We start from the raw sequence: 14,335 nt of genomic DNA, 5'->3' as shown, positions 1-14,335 counted from the left end.
AATAAAGCCTTCATCTTGTTTTTCCCGGATTTCTCCATTGATATGCAGAAGCAGAGGGCAACCTTTTATTGACATCAAAAAAGGCTGCGCAACAAAAGCATCTCTTACTCTATGGCCTTTCCGGCTCATCTTCGAGTATTATGGAATGGCAGGCTAATTTCTGTGAGTCTCTAAGAGAGGCGACAGCATGGCTTGATGGTCTCCCGAATCCTGCTGCAAGATGAGTTCAGGATTAAGAGGCAATGAGTGTTCTCGCCAATAGCACACCGATCGGTGGAGATTGTAGCCTTTGAGCTACCTTCTGGATAAGGTGGTGACTATCCTACATTTCTGCTGTGACTACTCTACTACTACCGATTTGAATGGATATGGTGCACATGTTCAGGTGATAGCCACCGAATCGGTGACTTTCTGCTCATTACTTAGTTAATGTGTCCCACTGTAGTTTCTGTTTGGGAACCAAGCCTACTTTGGGTACAGTGTAGGTGGGGTGGGTGTGGGTCAGGTTGGGAAGGGAATTGCATTTTTTGGGATTGTCAGTGACTGTTCTATCTTGATCCTGGCATGGATCTGCTACTGCTGTAGTGTATTGTTCTGTTTTGTCTGCGTCACAATGTACAGTTTTTGTATATCTCCACTGTTGATGTGCTGCATTGTCCCAGTATGTCCAGCTGCACTTGCATTGTTTTGCATTGTCTTGCACTTGCACATGTTTTCATGTTTATGACCTGTACCGGTCCGATATTGGTATGTGCCAAGTCTGTGCACCGAAGATCCGACCTGTCCTTTCAGCGGCTGCACTGAGGAACCTCCATATATTTTTCTTCTCTCCATGTCTAATGGTGATTTTAAGTTTCTGGTCTGCAATGTGAGGGAACTAATTAATCCTCTCAAGAGAAGTCTGGTTTTCTTCTTTGTGTAAAATTATAATGATGATTCTGTGCCTACTTGAGACACATCTTTTACCGCAGCAGCTATAAGCATTGAAGGGGAGATGGGTGGGTTGGTTATGCTATTTCTGTCGTTCCAATTATTCTTGGGGGCTATCTGTTCTTATACACAGCTCTGTGAGATCTGCGGTGGAGGTCAGATTCAGAGGGTTCTTATGTTTTTCTTGCCTGTACAGTTGACAGCTATAAAATGTTATCTCTGGTGATTTACAACCCTTCTCCAGCTAATCTTGGACTCCTAAAACAGGCCCTCCTATTTGTCTTCAATTAGTTAGGACTTCAATTTGTTCCCGGATCCCTCCTTTTGATAGACTATCTCCCTCTGCCTCATCTCACACCCCCTGTTGTACACCTGGCTTTAAACGTGGCTGGATGAGATTTAATGGTGTGATATTTGGAGGCACCTCAAACAACCAGGTTTTTTTCCTGCTACTCCCCTACCCATCATTCCTTATCGATAGACAATACATTCGGACCCCCCTTACCCCCACTACATATAGCGGATGTCTGGTATCGCCCTAGGGGTATATCCGACCATTTTCCACAGTTGATTTCCTTCTCAGCGCCCCCTCAGATCTTTACCCACCAATTAGAGAATACCCCCATTCTGTCTCTCTCTGTTTCTGCAGCCAGTCCCAGATCTGAGCTGGTGGAGTTTTTTACGGTAAAACCCCTCTTCTGAGAAAAGCAGTCATCTTGGAATATGGTCAAGGCTTTTATACAGGGATGCCTCTAATCATTTGTCTCATATGTCAAGAGACTTACTAAAGAGTCAGAGGAGACCTCAGGAGAGGAGTATGTATCTGACCTTTCAGACTTATGACTAATGGGCAGCACTCCTCATCTTTCCTCCTTGGTAGAGGTACCCGTTAAGGGTGTCCCCTGTCCCCCTCCCTTTTTGCCCTTGCGATTGTGGCTCTTGCTATCCAACTTAGAACCTCTGATATCCTGGGTCTGTCCCGTCATAGTGTTCAATTCATGGTGTTCAATCTAAATTTAGTTCTAGAAGTCTCTGGATCCGCACTGAGAACTGCCGTCCATCTGATTCATGAGTTTGGCACTTATTCGGGCCTGCTCATCAATTGGGACAAGTCTGTGCTCTAGCTCTACCCGTTGGATGACAACTCTGAGGCTATAATTGAGCAGAGATATCCCCTACATTTGGTGTCTGGGTGTAAATATCTGGGAATAGATATTACCGTACTGCTGCTGAGTAGGGATGTCACAATACCAGAATTTGGACTTCGATACCGATACTTTGTGTAGTATTGTGATTTCGATATCCAGACGATACTTTGCCAACAGTAATAAAAAAAAAAAAATGTTCTTCCATTTTCTGATGTGAGGCACGAGGTGTGATGAAATTTGAATGTGCCTCACATTAATAGTAATTAACCCCAACATGTTTCTCAGTCATAATGGGTTAATGTGTAAGGTACATGATGGGGTTAATTACTATTAATGTGCGGCAGATGGAGGTTACATCTATATTCTAGTACATTAGCCTGTGTACGGATAGTAAACAGGCAGTTGTTAGGACATACCTAAGTATGCCCTAATGACAGGAAATATGGTAAGACAGCCCTGGGGTCCTTCAATGGACCCTGGGCTGTCTGCCCATATATGGTATGTCTCTCAATCGCGTCACGGGGATTCCTGTGATGCGATCCAAGTGGCATCCCCCCCTTCTCATTTTCCCCTGAATTCTGTAGTCCGCTTTGATCGCAGCATTCAGGGGAATAGCAGCGGAGATGAGAGGTTTCTCTGATCTTCGTCGTGTTAGAGCGGGGCTGCGGCTCTGTAATACAGCCATTACCCCGCTCCTGACATTAAGTGCGCGCGCGGTCAGCCTGAGGTGATGCAGCCGCCGCTGCACTAATGAGGGGCGTTTCAGCCACTGAAGACAGAACATAGGGGTGTTTTGCAGTGTGCCCGCTGTGTTCTGTCTTCAGTGCCGCCGCTCATTAGTGCAGTGCTGGCTGCATCGCATCATCCTGACGGTGCGCACTTGTCAGGAGCGGTGCACTGGCTGTATTACACAGCCGCAGCCCACTCTAATACATTCATGTGTTACTATACTTAGCTGTGCGGCCGCACAGCTTAGTATCGAAATGCATGAAATAATGTATCGAACCGTTTGGGGGTGCACGGTATCGAAACCGTATCGAAGTTTCGATGAATCGTGCATCCCTACTGCTGAGTACTCTCGATGTAATGTTTCTTCAGTGGTCAAGTGGATGAAGGACCAGACCAAAGCTTGATTACCTTTCCTATGTCAGTGATTGGTCGGGTGAACTTATTTTAGGTCATGGTTTTACCTAAGCTGTTGTGTACTCTGCGACATGTCTGCACTCCTATCCCTAAATCAGTCTTAAGAACCATTGATAATATTTTGTTGTCCTTTATCTGGCTCCAGAGTTAAACTATCACTAGTTCCGCTTAAAGAGGCTCTGTCACCAGATTTTCAAACCCCTATCTCGTATTGCAGCAGATCGGCGCTGCAATGTAGATTTACAGTAACGTTTTGTTTTTTTCAAAAACGAGCATTTTTGGCCAAGTTATGAGCATTTTTATATTTTATGCAAATGAGCCTTTCTTAAGTACATCTGGGCGTGTTTAAAGTTAAGTACAAGTGGGCGTGTATTGTGTGTGTAAATCTGGGCGTTTTTACTTCTTTTACTAGCTGGGTGTTGTGAATAGAAGTGTATGATGCTGACGAATCAGCATCATCCACTTCTCTTCGTTAACACCCAGCTTCTGGCAGTGCACAGACACACAGCGTGTTCTCGAGAGATCACGCTGTGACGTCACTTCCTGCCCCAGGTCCTGCATCGTGTCGGACGAGCGAGGACACATCGGCACCAGGCGACAGATGCAGGACATGGGGCAGGAAGTGACGTCACAGCGTGATCTCTCGAGAACACGCTGTATGTCTGTGCACTGCCAGAAGCTGGGTGGTAACGAAGAGAAGTGGATGATGCTGATTCGTCAGCATCATACACTTCCATTCACAACGCCCAGCTAGTAAAACAAGTAAAAACACCCAGATGTACACACACAATACACGCCCACTTGGACTTAACTTTAAACATGCCCAGTTGTACTTAAGAAAGGCTCATTTGCATAAATATAAAAATGCTCATAACTTGGCCAAAAATGCTCGTTTTTGAAAAAAAAAAACGTTCCTGTAATCTACATTGCAGCGCCGATCTGCTGCAATACGAGATAGGGGTTTGAAAATCTGGTGACAGAGCCTCTTTAAGCATCTTAAACTGGTAGGCTCATGCACACGACCGTATTTTTGTGGCCGCAATATATCCGCAGTTTTGCAGGTAAATTTCGGACCCATTCTTTTCAATGGCCTCATGCACGTGACCGATAGGTGCGGGGGCCGCAATTGAGGACTGCAAAAACTTAGGACAAGTAATTTTACAGTCCGCAATTGCGGATTCAACAATACTGGTGAATCGTTGCGGATCCATTAGACAGGATGACACACAGATGTATAACAAGGGTTTTTTGCGGTCCAATGGACCACTACGGACCCGTGGAGTTGCTGACCATGTGCATGAGGCCTTTCTCTATTACTTGGTTCCTAAAGGTAGTTTGCTCAGACCCTGATTCTTGCCCTCTTTAGGGGCTGAGTCAGAAACGCTGCTGCAGGATTAATTCGGGCGTGCTAGCCTTTCATTTTATTTGGAGGGAGGGTCCCCTTTTGTTCAATATGCCATTGCTTCATTACATACATTAGTTTGCCAGGTATGTTCTCATTAGAAAAAATTGTATGCTGCCGATGACTAATTGGGTTTTGTGGTACAATCTTTTGCTCTCTGAGATTGTGGTCATGCAGTGGTGGGAGTTTTGACTTATTAAAGCTATTATATATGTCTCGCAATTACTGGCTGTAGACTCTTGGATGACGTTTAAACATATGCAAGGGTCATTTGATATACCTAGACATGCTTTTTATCGCTTTCTCCAGCTTTGACACAGCGGGCACAATTCCCAGAGTATCGCACTTCTGAGTTTCCAGATTATCCTTTGCTCAACGTGTTTGTTACTGCACCCTCTGACCTAAGAACATCCTCTGTATATAACCTGCTTCTGAGACCATTTCATGAACTGCGTCCACCCCTGCATGTCTATGATGTGCTCAATTCATTACCTCCTTTACTCCTGATGGTGAGTGGGAGGATATGCCATCTCCTCATCTTTTGGTCTCCACGGTGGCCACCAATAAATTGACAGCGCTCTACTTCACTCACCAAGCCTATCTTACCCCTCTACAGCTTAATTGAGCTTGGTAGCACTCCTCCCCCAAATATCATCACTGTATGGCATCTTATCTGGCCCTGGCACCCCACAGCAGATTTTTGGAGAGATGTAGAGAATGTCATTGCAGGTGTACTAGATGCCCCTATTCCTTTTGACCCCGAGCTGTGTCTTTTCGGCCGACCTGGAGGACTCAGACTAGTGGCCCCATCCATTGCCCATAGATGGATTGTCCCTGCCCGGGACCCCCACTATTGGTGATTACTGGATCAAGTTAATTAATGACATGTTGCAATATATGAAAGTCGTGTATCTGCATTGTAAGTGTCCTCAAAAGTTTTAGAAAGTATGGGCTCTCTGGTGTTCTTCACATGCCACTCTGTCTCTGGATGAGTAGAAACCGACCCTCTCCACTTTCCCGAGTCTGCTGCTTATGCTATTTATGTACATGGATCGTAGCTGAATGTGAGACAAGTGTTACTTGCTTTTGACTATATTGCTTTATTCTTTTGTATTGCTGATATGTGATTTTCCATTATTACCCTTTATGTTTGAGAAGACATTACCTAACCTGTGATTGAGGCAATGTTTATTTGTTCTGGTGCTTGTTCTTGCACTTATCTTCAACTGAAAATGTAGAAATAAACGAAACGATAAAAAAAATTTTTTTTTTTTGTTTGTTTTTTTAACAGGTGGACATTGGTTATGGGGTATAATATGCTGATGTGTATGGCTATTCTTAGTCCAAAGCTCTGTACGCCAGTAGGCCATGCTGCATCTTAAGAATGCATAATCTAATGGTTAGATTAGAATTTGTGATTAAAAGGTACAGGTTTATGAAAGAAATGTTAACATTTATTATTTTTATTCTATCATTTGCAACTTGGTTATTGCTGCTGTGCAAGTTGATGATACTCATTGGTCTTGATAAATGAAATAATTATTTTTAGGAAATTCAATGTAAATGATTCTTTAGCTTTTTCTTTAACTAAGGAATACTTTTGAAAATAGCTCCTACTTGTTTTAAATCATTCGCAAAAATATCTATCATATATATATATATATATATATATATATATATATATATATATATAATTAATTGTGCTTACTTTATTTTGTTTGCATTAGATTACGCACTCTCTCTGATATAGCCAAAGCTCAAGTTTCATCAATAGTTTGTAGACAGCAGTCAAGAGAAAAGGAAGTTGAGTCCCTCCGGAAACAAGTTTTGGATTTTCAGGTAAGTACTATAAATCATGTGAATACATCCTTTGAGCAGCTCGAATGTGTTGAGATTTTTAAAAATATTTGATTTAGTTCACTTTGGTTAGCTGTGTATTTCCTTCAACAGCTGTCTAAGATTAGAAGGTTTAGAAGCGAATTTATGTTTCATAAAATGTGTGAAGTGTATGCTCCCTTAAGCCAACAAATACAACAGTCCTTTGAATATTATTTTATGGACGTTCACCTCAAATAGCTAGTTCATAAAAGTACTATATAGAGTATTTTTATTTATACTTTTATTTACCATTAAAGTACATTTTAATTAAAAGAAAAATATCTCCATTACTATCTGATTAATGTGCAATAGTTTAACTATATGGACAATGTACAGAATGTGGCATTGCTTCAAAATAAATACAATGTGTTCTGTCTTGTTTCCAAACATAGTCACGACACAAGTTTACTGTATAAAAGTCTCTAGTTAATATGATTTAAAGCTAACTTTCACACAAAACCTAAAAAAACGTAAAGGTTTTACTGGAGTCAAAGGGGCTTTCTTATGTAGAGAACCCCTTCTCTAAAGAGAGCCGCCCCGGCGAAAGGCCAATCGTCTCGGTTAAGAATCCCTGGAGAAACAGACATTTTGTTCAGCCATGCATTTACATACATTTAAATGAATGGCCGAGAAAGGGTCTGCAAGGGTGGGAGCTGCTCTCCTTTATGGCTATAGAGGGGGGTACTGAGCGGAGGATCCTCTATGACTTCCAAGTGCCCTAATAGGGCACTCGGGCAGGGATTGTCTTTACGAGGCAAACCCTTTTAGCTCAATATCCCACTCCCCTACAAGTCATACTGACAAGGATCCAAGAACCAGATATGGGTTGCTGTGTGCTTAGTCCTTTCCCTTAAAGTGTAGCTAAACGTTCGACAAACTTCTGACATGTCATAGTGACATGTCAGAAGTTTGGATTGGTGGGGGTCCGAGCATGGAGACCCCCACTAATCGCTAAAACGAAGCAGCTAAAGCACTCGTTTGAGCGCTCAGCTTCTTCTTCGTGTCTGATCGGCTTTTTATGGAAATAAATGTATCGGTGTACGGACTCAATACCAAGTCTATGAGCCCGTACTCCGATACATCGGCTTTCCGGAAAAAGCCGAACAGAAACTAAGCGGCTGAGCGCTCACACGAGTGCTTTAGCTGCTTCGTTGTAGCGATTGGTGAGGGTCTCAGTGCTCGGACCCCCACCAATCCAAACTTCTGACGTGTCGCTATGACATGTCAGAAGTTCGTCAAATGTTTAGCTACACTTTAAGGCTGGGGCTACATGGCAACTTTGGCCGTGACACAGGTTGCACAGACAAATATAAAGAGGAAATAGATACACACATATACTTTTTAGAAAATCACCAAAGGGGTTTTTTCTTTGACTATTACTAGAAATGGCTCTATGTAAATGATGACTGAAAAGAAGATATTTCATTTTTTTTAGTACACGTTTCTAATCCACTCTTTGTCAAGGAAATCGATTCATTGGTTACTACTTTACTGTACCTCTCTCAATATCATTCCTGTAGACACAAGGACTGCAGAACTCCAGGGTGAAGACCCTGCACACAGCAGCTCCCATTTAGAGCATATGTTAGTGGGTGCTACTGCAACTGGAGAATGGTGCCCTAGCAAGTGCATGTGGTTTGTAATTTATGTGACTTTATCCACCACACCTTTAGGCCAGGATCACGCACAGTTTTGTTGCATTTTTTGGCTCAGTTTTTTTTTAGTCCAAGCCAGAAGTGGATCCAAAAGTGAGGAAATGTATTAAAAAGAGACTGATGCATCTACTTTCTTTTGTGTCCACCCCTGTGTTTGGGATAAAAAAAACTTCCTAAAACTGCATCGAAGCTGTGTGTGTGTGGTCCTGGCCTAATTGTAAAGGGGTCATGGGTGCGGTCACTTGACGACTTTCGGAGCCTGTGCTGGTCTTAGATCAAAACATATTGGGGCTAATAAGTAAACCCCTTAATGACCACCAATATGTGTTTTCACGGTAGTTATTATAAGGGTACTTATTCCACAGCGTTGCCTTTTGACGGTGCTATTACATAAGCCCGTCATGAGTGTCCCTTGCCGGCTAGAGCAGGTATTGGGCTGTCTAAAGCAGGAATGAAATTAGCATCGATCCCACCCATTTAACCCCAAGTCTTTTTTTAGATGGACAGGCATAATACACTGCAATACAGAAGTATTGCAGTGTATTATAAAAGTGATCAAATGATCGCAAGGTGAAGTCCCCTAGTGGGACTAAAAAGAACCTAAAAAATAGTTTCAGAAAGTTTCTAATAATTAAATAAAAAATTCCAAGGGAAAAAAAATATCTCACTACAAAATGCTTTATTATGAAAAAAGCTACACATAATTGGTATTTCCGCGTCTGTAACGACCCGAACTCTAAAACTTTTATGTTGTTTAACCTGCACAGAGAACAGTGTAAAAAAATAAAATACAAAACTATGCGAGAATTTCTGTTTTCTTTTCATCCTGCCTTCCAAAAAAATGTGATAAAGTGATATGTACCCCACAATTGTACCAATAAAAACTCTGAGTCGGCCCGCAAAAAAATAATTCCTTAGGCTATGTTCACACAGAGTATTTTGACGAGTTTTTTGACGTGGAAACCGCGTCGCAAAACTTGGCAAAAACGGCCCGAAAATGCCTCCCATTGATTTCAATGGGAGGCGTCGGCGTCTTTTTCCCGCGAGCAGTAAAACTGCCTCGTGGGAAAAAGAAGCGACCTGCCCTATCTTCGGGCGTTTCTGCCTCTGACCTCCCATTGACTTCAATGGGAGGCAGAGAAAGCGTATTTCGCTGTGTTTTATGCCTGTGGCGCTCAATGGCCGCGGGCGAAAATCGGCGTGCAGGGAGAGGAAAATCTGCCTCAAACTTCCAAACGGAATTTTTAGGCAGATATTCCTCCTGCAAAATACTCCGTGTGAACATAGCCTTAAACCGCTACATCAGTGGAAAAAAGGAAAAATAAATAAGTTATTATTTTGAAAAAAGGTGTTTTAATTGTGCAAAAATAGTAAAACACAAAAAAATATATACATATGGTATTGCTGTAATCGTAACGACTGCTGAATTAAGTTATAATGTTATTTGTACGACACAGTAAACGGCATAAATTTTAAGACGCAAAATTTGTTATTTTTCCTCAAAAAAATGTAATGAAAGTTGATCAATACATTTTATGTACCCCAAGATGGTGTCATTAAAAAATACAACTTGTACTGCAACAAACAAATACTCATACACTATGTCGACAAAAAAATAAGTTATATAAATAAAGTTATAGCTCTTTAAATGCGTCTTCAAAATGAACGCCTAAATGAGGGAGGTCAACCGGATCAGTCGCTGTGACAGATTCCCATTCATTTCACACTAACCAGGATTTTAGAGTAGACTTGAGGTGCTTTTTAAGGCCCCATGCACACGACCGTGCCCACAATCACGGCCCGCGATTGCGGGCACGGCCGGCCGCTGACTGACAGCCGCATTTTCGGGCCGTGCTCCCATACAAAGTATGGGAGCACGGCCCGCAAAATGCGAAAGAACGGACCTGTTCCATAATTCCCGGAACATTTTCACGGCACGGACACCCTTCCGTAGAGCTACGGAAAGGTGTCAGTGTTCAATGAAAGTGAATGGCTCCGTTTTTGCGGACCGCAATCGCGGTCCGCAAAAACGGAGGTTTTTTGCTGTCGTGTGCATGGGGACTAAGAGTTTTTGCCTATTTCTCTTTCGATTTGCATTGTACTGTAGTATAAAAGAAATATACTAGTTTCTGAAAACTGTTTTCATCCCAACTTACATGTCATTCCTATTCTATGCTCGATTTGATCATCTGTCATAACTTTTATGTTTGTTTGCTTTATAGGATCAGGCTGATGAGAAAGCATTGATTGCTAAATTACACCAGCATATAGTAGCTCTACAAGTCAGTGAATCCACTTCTGTAGCAAAGTTAGAAGCCACCACATCCAAACTGCAGAAAATAGAGGCCTATAGCTTACGTTTAGAACAGAAGATTGATGACAAGGAGCAGGCCCTGTATTATGCCCGTCTAGAAGGAAGAAACCGGGCTAAACACCTCCGTCATACAATTCAGACCTTGAGGCGACAGTTCAGTGGGGCCCTTCCTCTAGCCCAGCAGGAGAAGTTTTCAAAGACCCTAATAGAACTTCAGACTAACAAGTTAAAGACCATTCAAGATATGCAACTAGTTCAACAACAGCGTAGAGATACAGAAAGCCGTGCCCTGGAACTAGAGCTTAACCTGAAAGGTTTAGAGGAACTCATCAGTACTCTTAAAGATGCTAGGGGAGCGCAGAAGGTTGGTCAACTTTGTTCACTATATTATTGTGGTTATGATTTGTTTATAAATGGTCATTGATGTTAAACGCTATTATGCCAGGCTATGTGTACTATGGCAACCATTTTTTTTTATTTATCCAGTGCATCTAACCCTGTGTGTAGTCTGATCCTGGTGTCCTATATTACGCCCTTCCATATGCTCCCTCTTCTACAGTCTACATATTCGAGAAAAGAGTAGGCAGCCGGAGTGTAGTCCCACGTGACTAAAGGATCTTACTGCACCCAGGGTTTGTTTGTAGTCTGTAGTGCTGTAAACACAATTCGATAGGATATTTCTAAGAAATACTATTTGAAAAAAAAAATATTTTGTTTTATTTTTTTTGTAGATGCATTGGAGAAATGAAAAAAAAAATAAAATATGGAATTCAGTATAAACATTATATTTTAAAGGTTTTCCAGTTTCACCAAGTGCGATTTGATTTATGAAAGTTTCATAAACTTCTTAATCAAGTATTAATATAGTTTTCCGATGTATGGAAAAATGTTGGCATTTGCGAAAAGTAAAGATAATATCCGTGATAGGAATATGAAGTCTTAGAAGTATATGGACTATAGACATTGCTAGGAGATATATCCATAAAATCTGAAAAATCACCATATCAAACTGTTTAGACACTCAATAAGATTCTACAATATCTATTTTTTTCCTTACTGTAAGACTAGAGATGTGTACCACATGTCCTCCAGTCATAGCTCTTTATTGTGAGCTACAGATTCTGTGTGATAAAAACTTAACAGAAAGCAGGTGCGATTCCAAGAAATGTACATCATGTTGAGAATTTCCTGCTTCCTAGTAAATTGAAACCTGGTAACGTACAGTCCATATAGTGTACGGTTTATTTAATTAAATTTCTCTGTTAAAGATGTATTTAGAGGATGATTAAAGGTGTCTGAAAGCCACAACACCAGCACAGAATCTACAGCACTACATAAGAGCTGCAGAATATATATATATATGTGTGTGTGTGTGTGTGTGTGTGTGTGTATAGATATTTACTGTTTGTGTGTGTGTATATATGTATAGATATTTACTGTTTATGTGTGTGTGTGTGTGTGTGTGTGTGTGTATATATATATATATATATATATGGGACAGCAAAATCTTAAATGGCACGGGGGGTCGATTGGGGGCTCATTTGAAAGCTCTTTCCAATACAAATGATGCTGCAAACGATTTTGAGGTAGGATTTCATCATCATTATCGGCTACCGCCGGTGTTGGCATTACCCAAAATGTACCACGCGGGTAAAATCCTAAATGTGTGTGTGAGCTTGGGAATGTCACATCAAGGTGACTTTAAATGACGTATTATTACATTATCACACACACACACACACACACACACACACACACATTTAGGATTTTACCCGCGCGGTACATTTTGGGTAATGCTAACACTGGCGGTAGCCCATAATGATTTCAACTTTAACGTTAAATATGTCAGCGAAAAAAATTCCCATCTCAAAATCAGTATTGAAAAGAGCTTTCAAAAGCCGGGGTGGTTTTTTTGTGTGTGTGTGTGTGTGTGTGTGTGTATATATGTATGTATATGTATGTATATATATATATATATATATATATATATATATATATATATATATACACACACACACATAAACAGTAAATATCTATACATACACACACACACACATATATATATATATATATATATATATATATATATATATATATATATATATATATACCGTATTTTCCGGACTATAAGGCGCACATAAAATGCTGAGAATTTCTCAGAAATAGAAAGTGCGCCTTATAATCCGGTGCGCCTTATATATGAACCCGACAGTAAAGAGAGGGGTTCATACAGGATCCTTTACCTCTATCGTGGGCGGCAGGGGTCGGCGGCGGCATACCACAGCACACACCATGCTCCTCCCCTCAGTCTCCAGTGTCATCCGAGCTTTCAGGAAGGCTGGAATCACCACTGAAGAGCCTAGCAGCAGCAACGAGACCGACTCGGATAATGAAGAGGAGGACCCCATGCTTGATGCCGAAATCGCCCAACTGTTCAACTCCGACACTGAAGATGACGGATTTGATGGATTTCTGGTGGAGGAATGAACTGAAAAAGTACGGTAAGGGTATGTGCACACACACTAATTACGTCCGTAATTGACGGACGTATTTCGGCCGCAAGTCCCGGACCGAACAGTGCAAGGAGCCGGGCTCCTAGCATCATACTTATGTACGATGCTAGAAGTCCCTGCCTCGCTGCAGGACAACTGTCCCGTACTGTAAACATGATTATACTACGGGACAGTTGTCCTGCAGCAAGGCAGGGACTCCTAGCGTCGTACATAAGTATGATGCTAGGAGCCCGGCTCCTTGCACTGTGTTCGGTCCGGGACTTGCGGCCGAAATACGTCCGTCAATTACGGACGTAATTAGTGTGTGTGCACATACCCTAAACGTTTTGATTTGCAATTACAGCTGAACCAGTTGCAAGTTATTGTTAAAAAGTGTAATAAATTTTGACTTGCAGTCTGAGCAATGGTTTATTTAACGGTAATGTGCTGCGCCTTATAATCCAGTGCGCCTTATATATGAAACATGATTGCTTATAAGGCGCTCATAGAAAGTGCGCCTTATAATCCGGTGCGCCTTATAGTCCGGAAAATACGGTACTTACTCTCTCTCTGTATGTGTGTTACTTTTATAATCTTGTGGAGTTTGCTAAAGTGGAACCATGTTCACTTACCCCTAACAGTGCGACAAGTGGGAAGCCTGTCTTCAGCTGGCTTTTTATGACACTTCATTAGTCTGTCCCGTCACCTCGTTCGTTATAATTGTGTAGCCGTAAATATTACTTTCCACGTTTTTCTACATAGTACTGCATTGAACTCTGACTTTTTCAAGTTTTCTTAAGTATTCTGTTCCTTTCTGTGAAACAAAGCCAGTATTGCCCTGAGTGTATGTCTTTATTCCCCACAAGTGCTCACTGCAAAAATGTCACGACAAGACGGTTTCACTTATCAATATGTACTGTCACTTTGATTTATAAGTTGTGCTATTTTTATGCTACAATTTGCTTGGTTCATCTCAAAGTGTATCCTAAAGGATCTAAGAAAATGCAATAAAACAGTATAAATGAACAATTTGTAGGTAACAGAGTGGCACCAGAAAATGGAAGAAATTCGTCTCCAGGACATGAAATTGACCCGTGAGTTTAACCAGAAGAAAGAAGAGATTAAGTACTTGAGTAACATCATCTCTGAACAGGAACGCACAATCAATAATCTGGAAGAGGAGCTTGTACACCAATGCAAAGTTAGTATTACAAGACTCTGGGAGTTAGGAGTGTGACATTATTTAGTTCCCAGGAATACATCCTATGCAGTTATATCCATATATGTACGGAGAAAACAGCACTTATTTAATAGCTGTTCCCCCTACACTGGCTTGGAGTATTTTCCAGAGAGATCTCATTGTTTATTGCGAC

At 41.4% G+C, this 14,335-nt stretch overlaps 1 protein-coding gene across 1 annotated transcript in view; it reads left to right on the top strand.

Annotated features, from left to right (window-relative positions):
- The window catches only part of CEP290 (centrosomal protein 290), a 214,458-nt gene that overhangs the window by 107,437 nt on the left and 92,686 nt on the right, over nt 1–14,335 (top strand). Inside the window, exons 29-31 of the mRNA XM_075856803.1 lie at nt 6,351–6,462; nt 10,379–10,834; nt 13,999–14,163. Of these exons, the coding sequence (XP_075712918.1) occupies nt 6,351–6,462; nt 10,379–10,834; nt 13,999–14,163 (733 nt within the window). The remainder of the gene's footprint in view (nt 1–6,350; nt 6,463–10,378; nt 10,835–13,998; nt 14,164–14,335) is intronic.

The sequence above is a fragment of the Rhinoderma darwinii genome, chromosome 3, assembly GCF_050947455.1.
Source record: "Rhinoderma darwinii isolate aRhiDar2 chromosome 3, aRhiDar2.hap1, whole genome shotgun sequence".
NCBI classification, from domain to species: Eukaryota; Metazoa; Chordata; class Amphibia; order Anura; family Rhinodermatidae; genus Rhinoderma; species Rhinoderma darwinii.
Note: the sequence above shows the minus strand (reverse complement) of the source record. Positions and strands in the feature narration are given on the sequence as shown.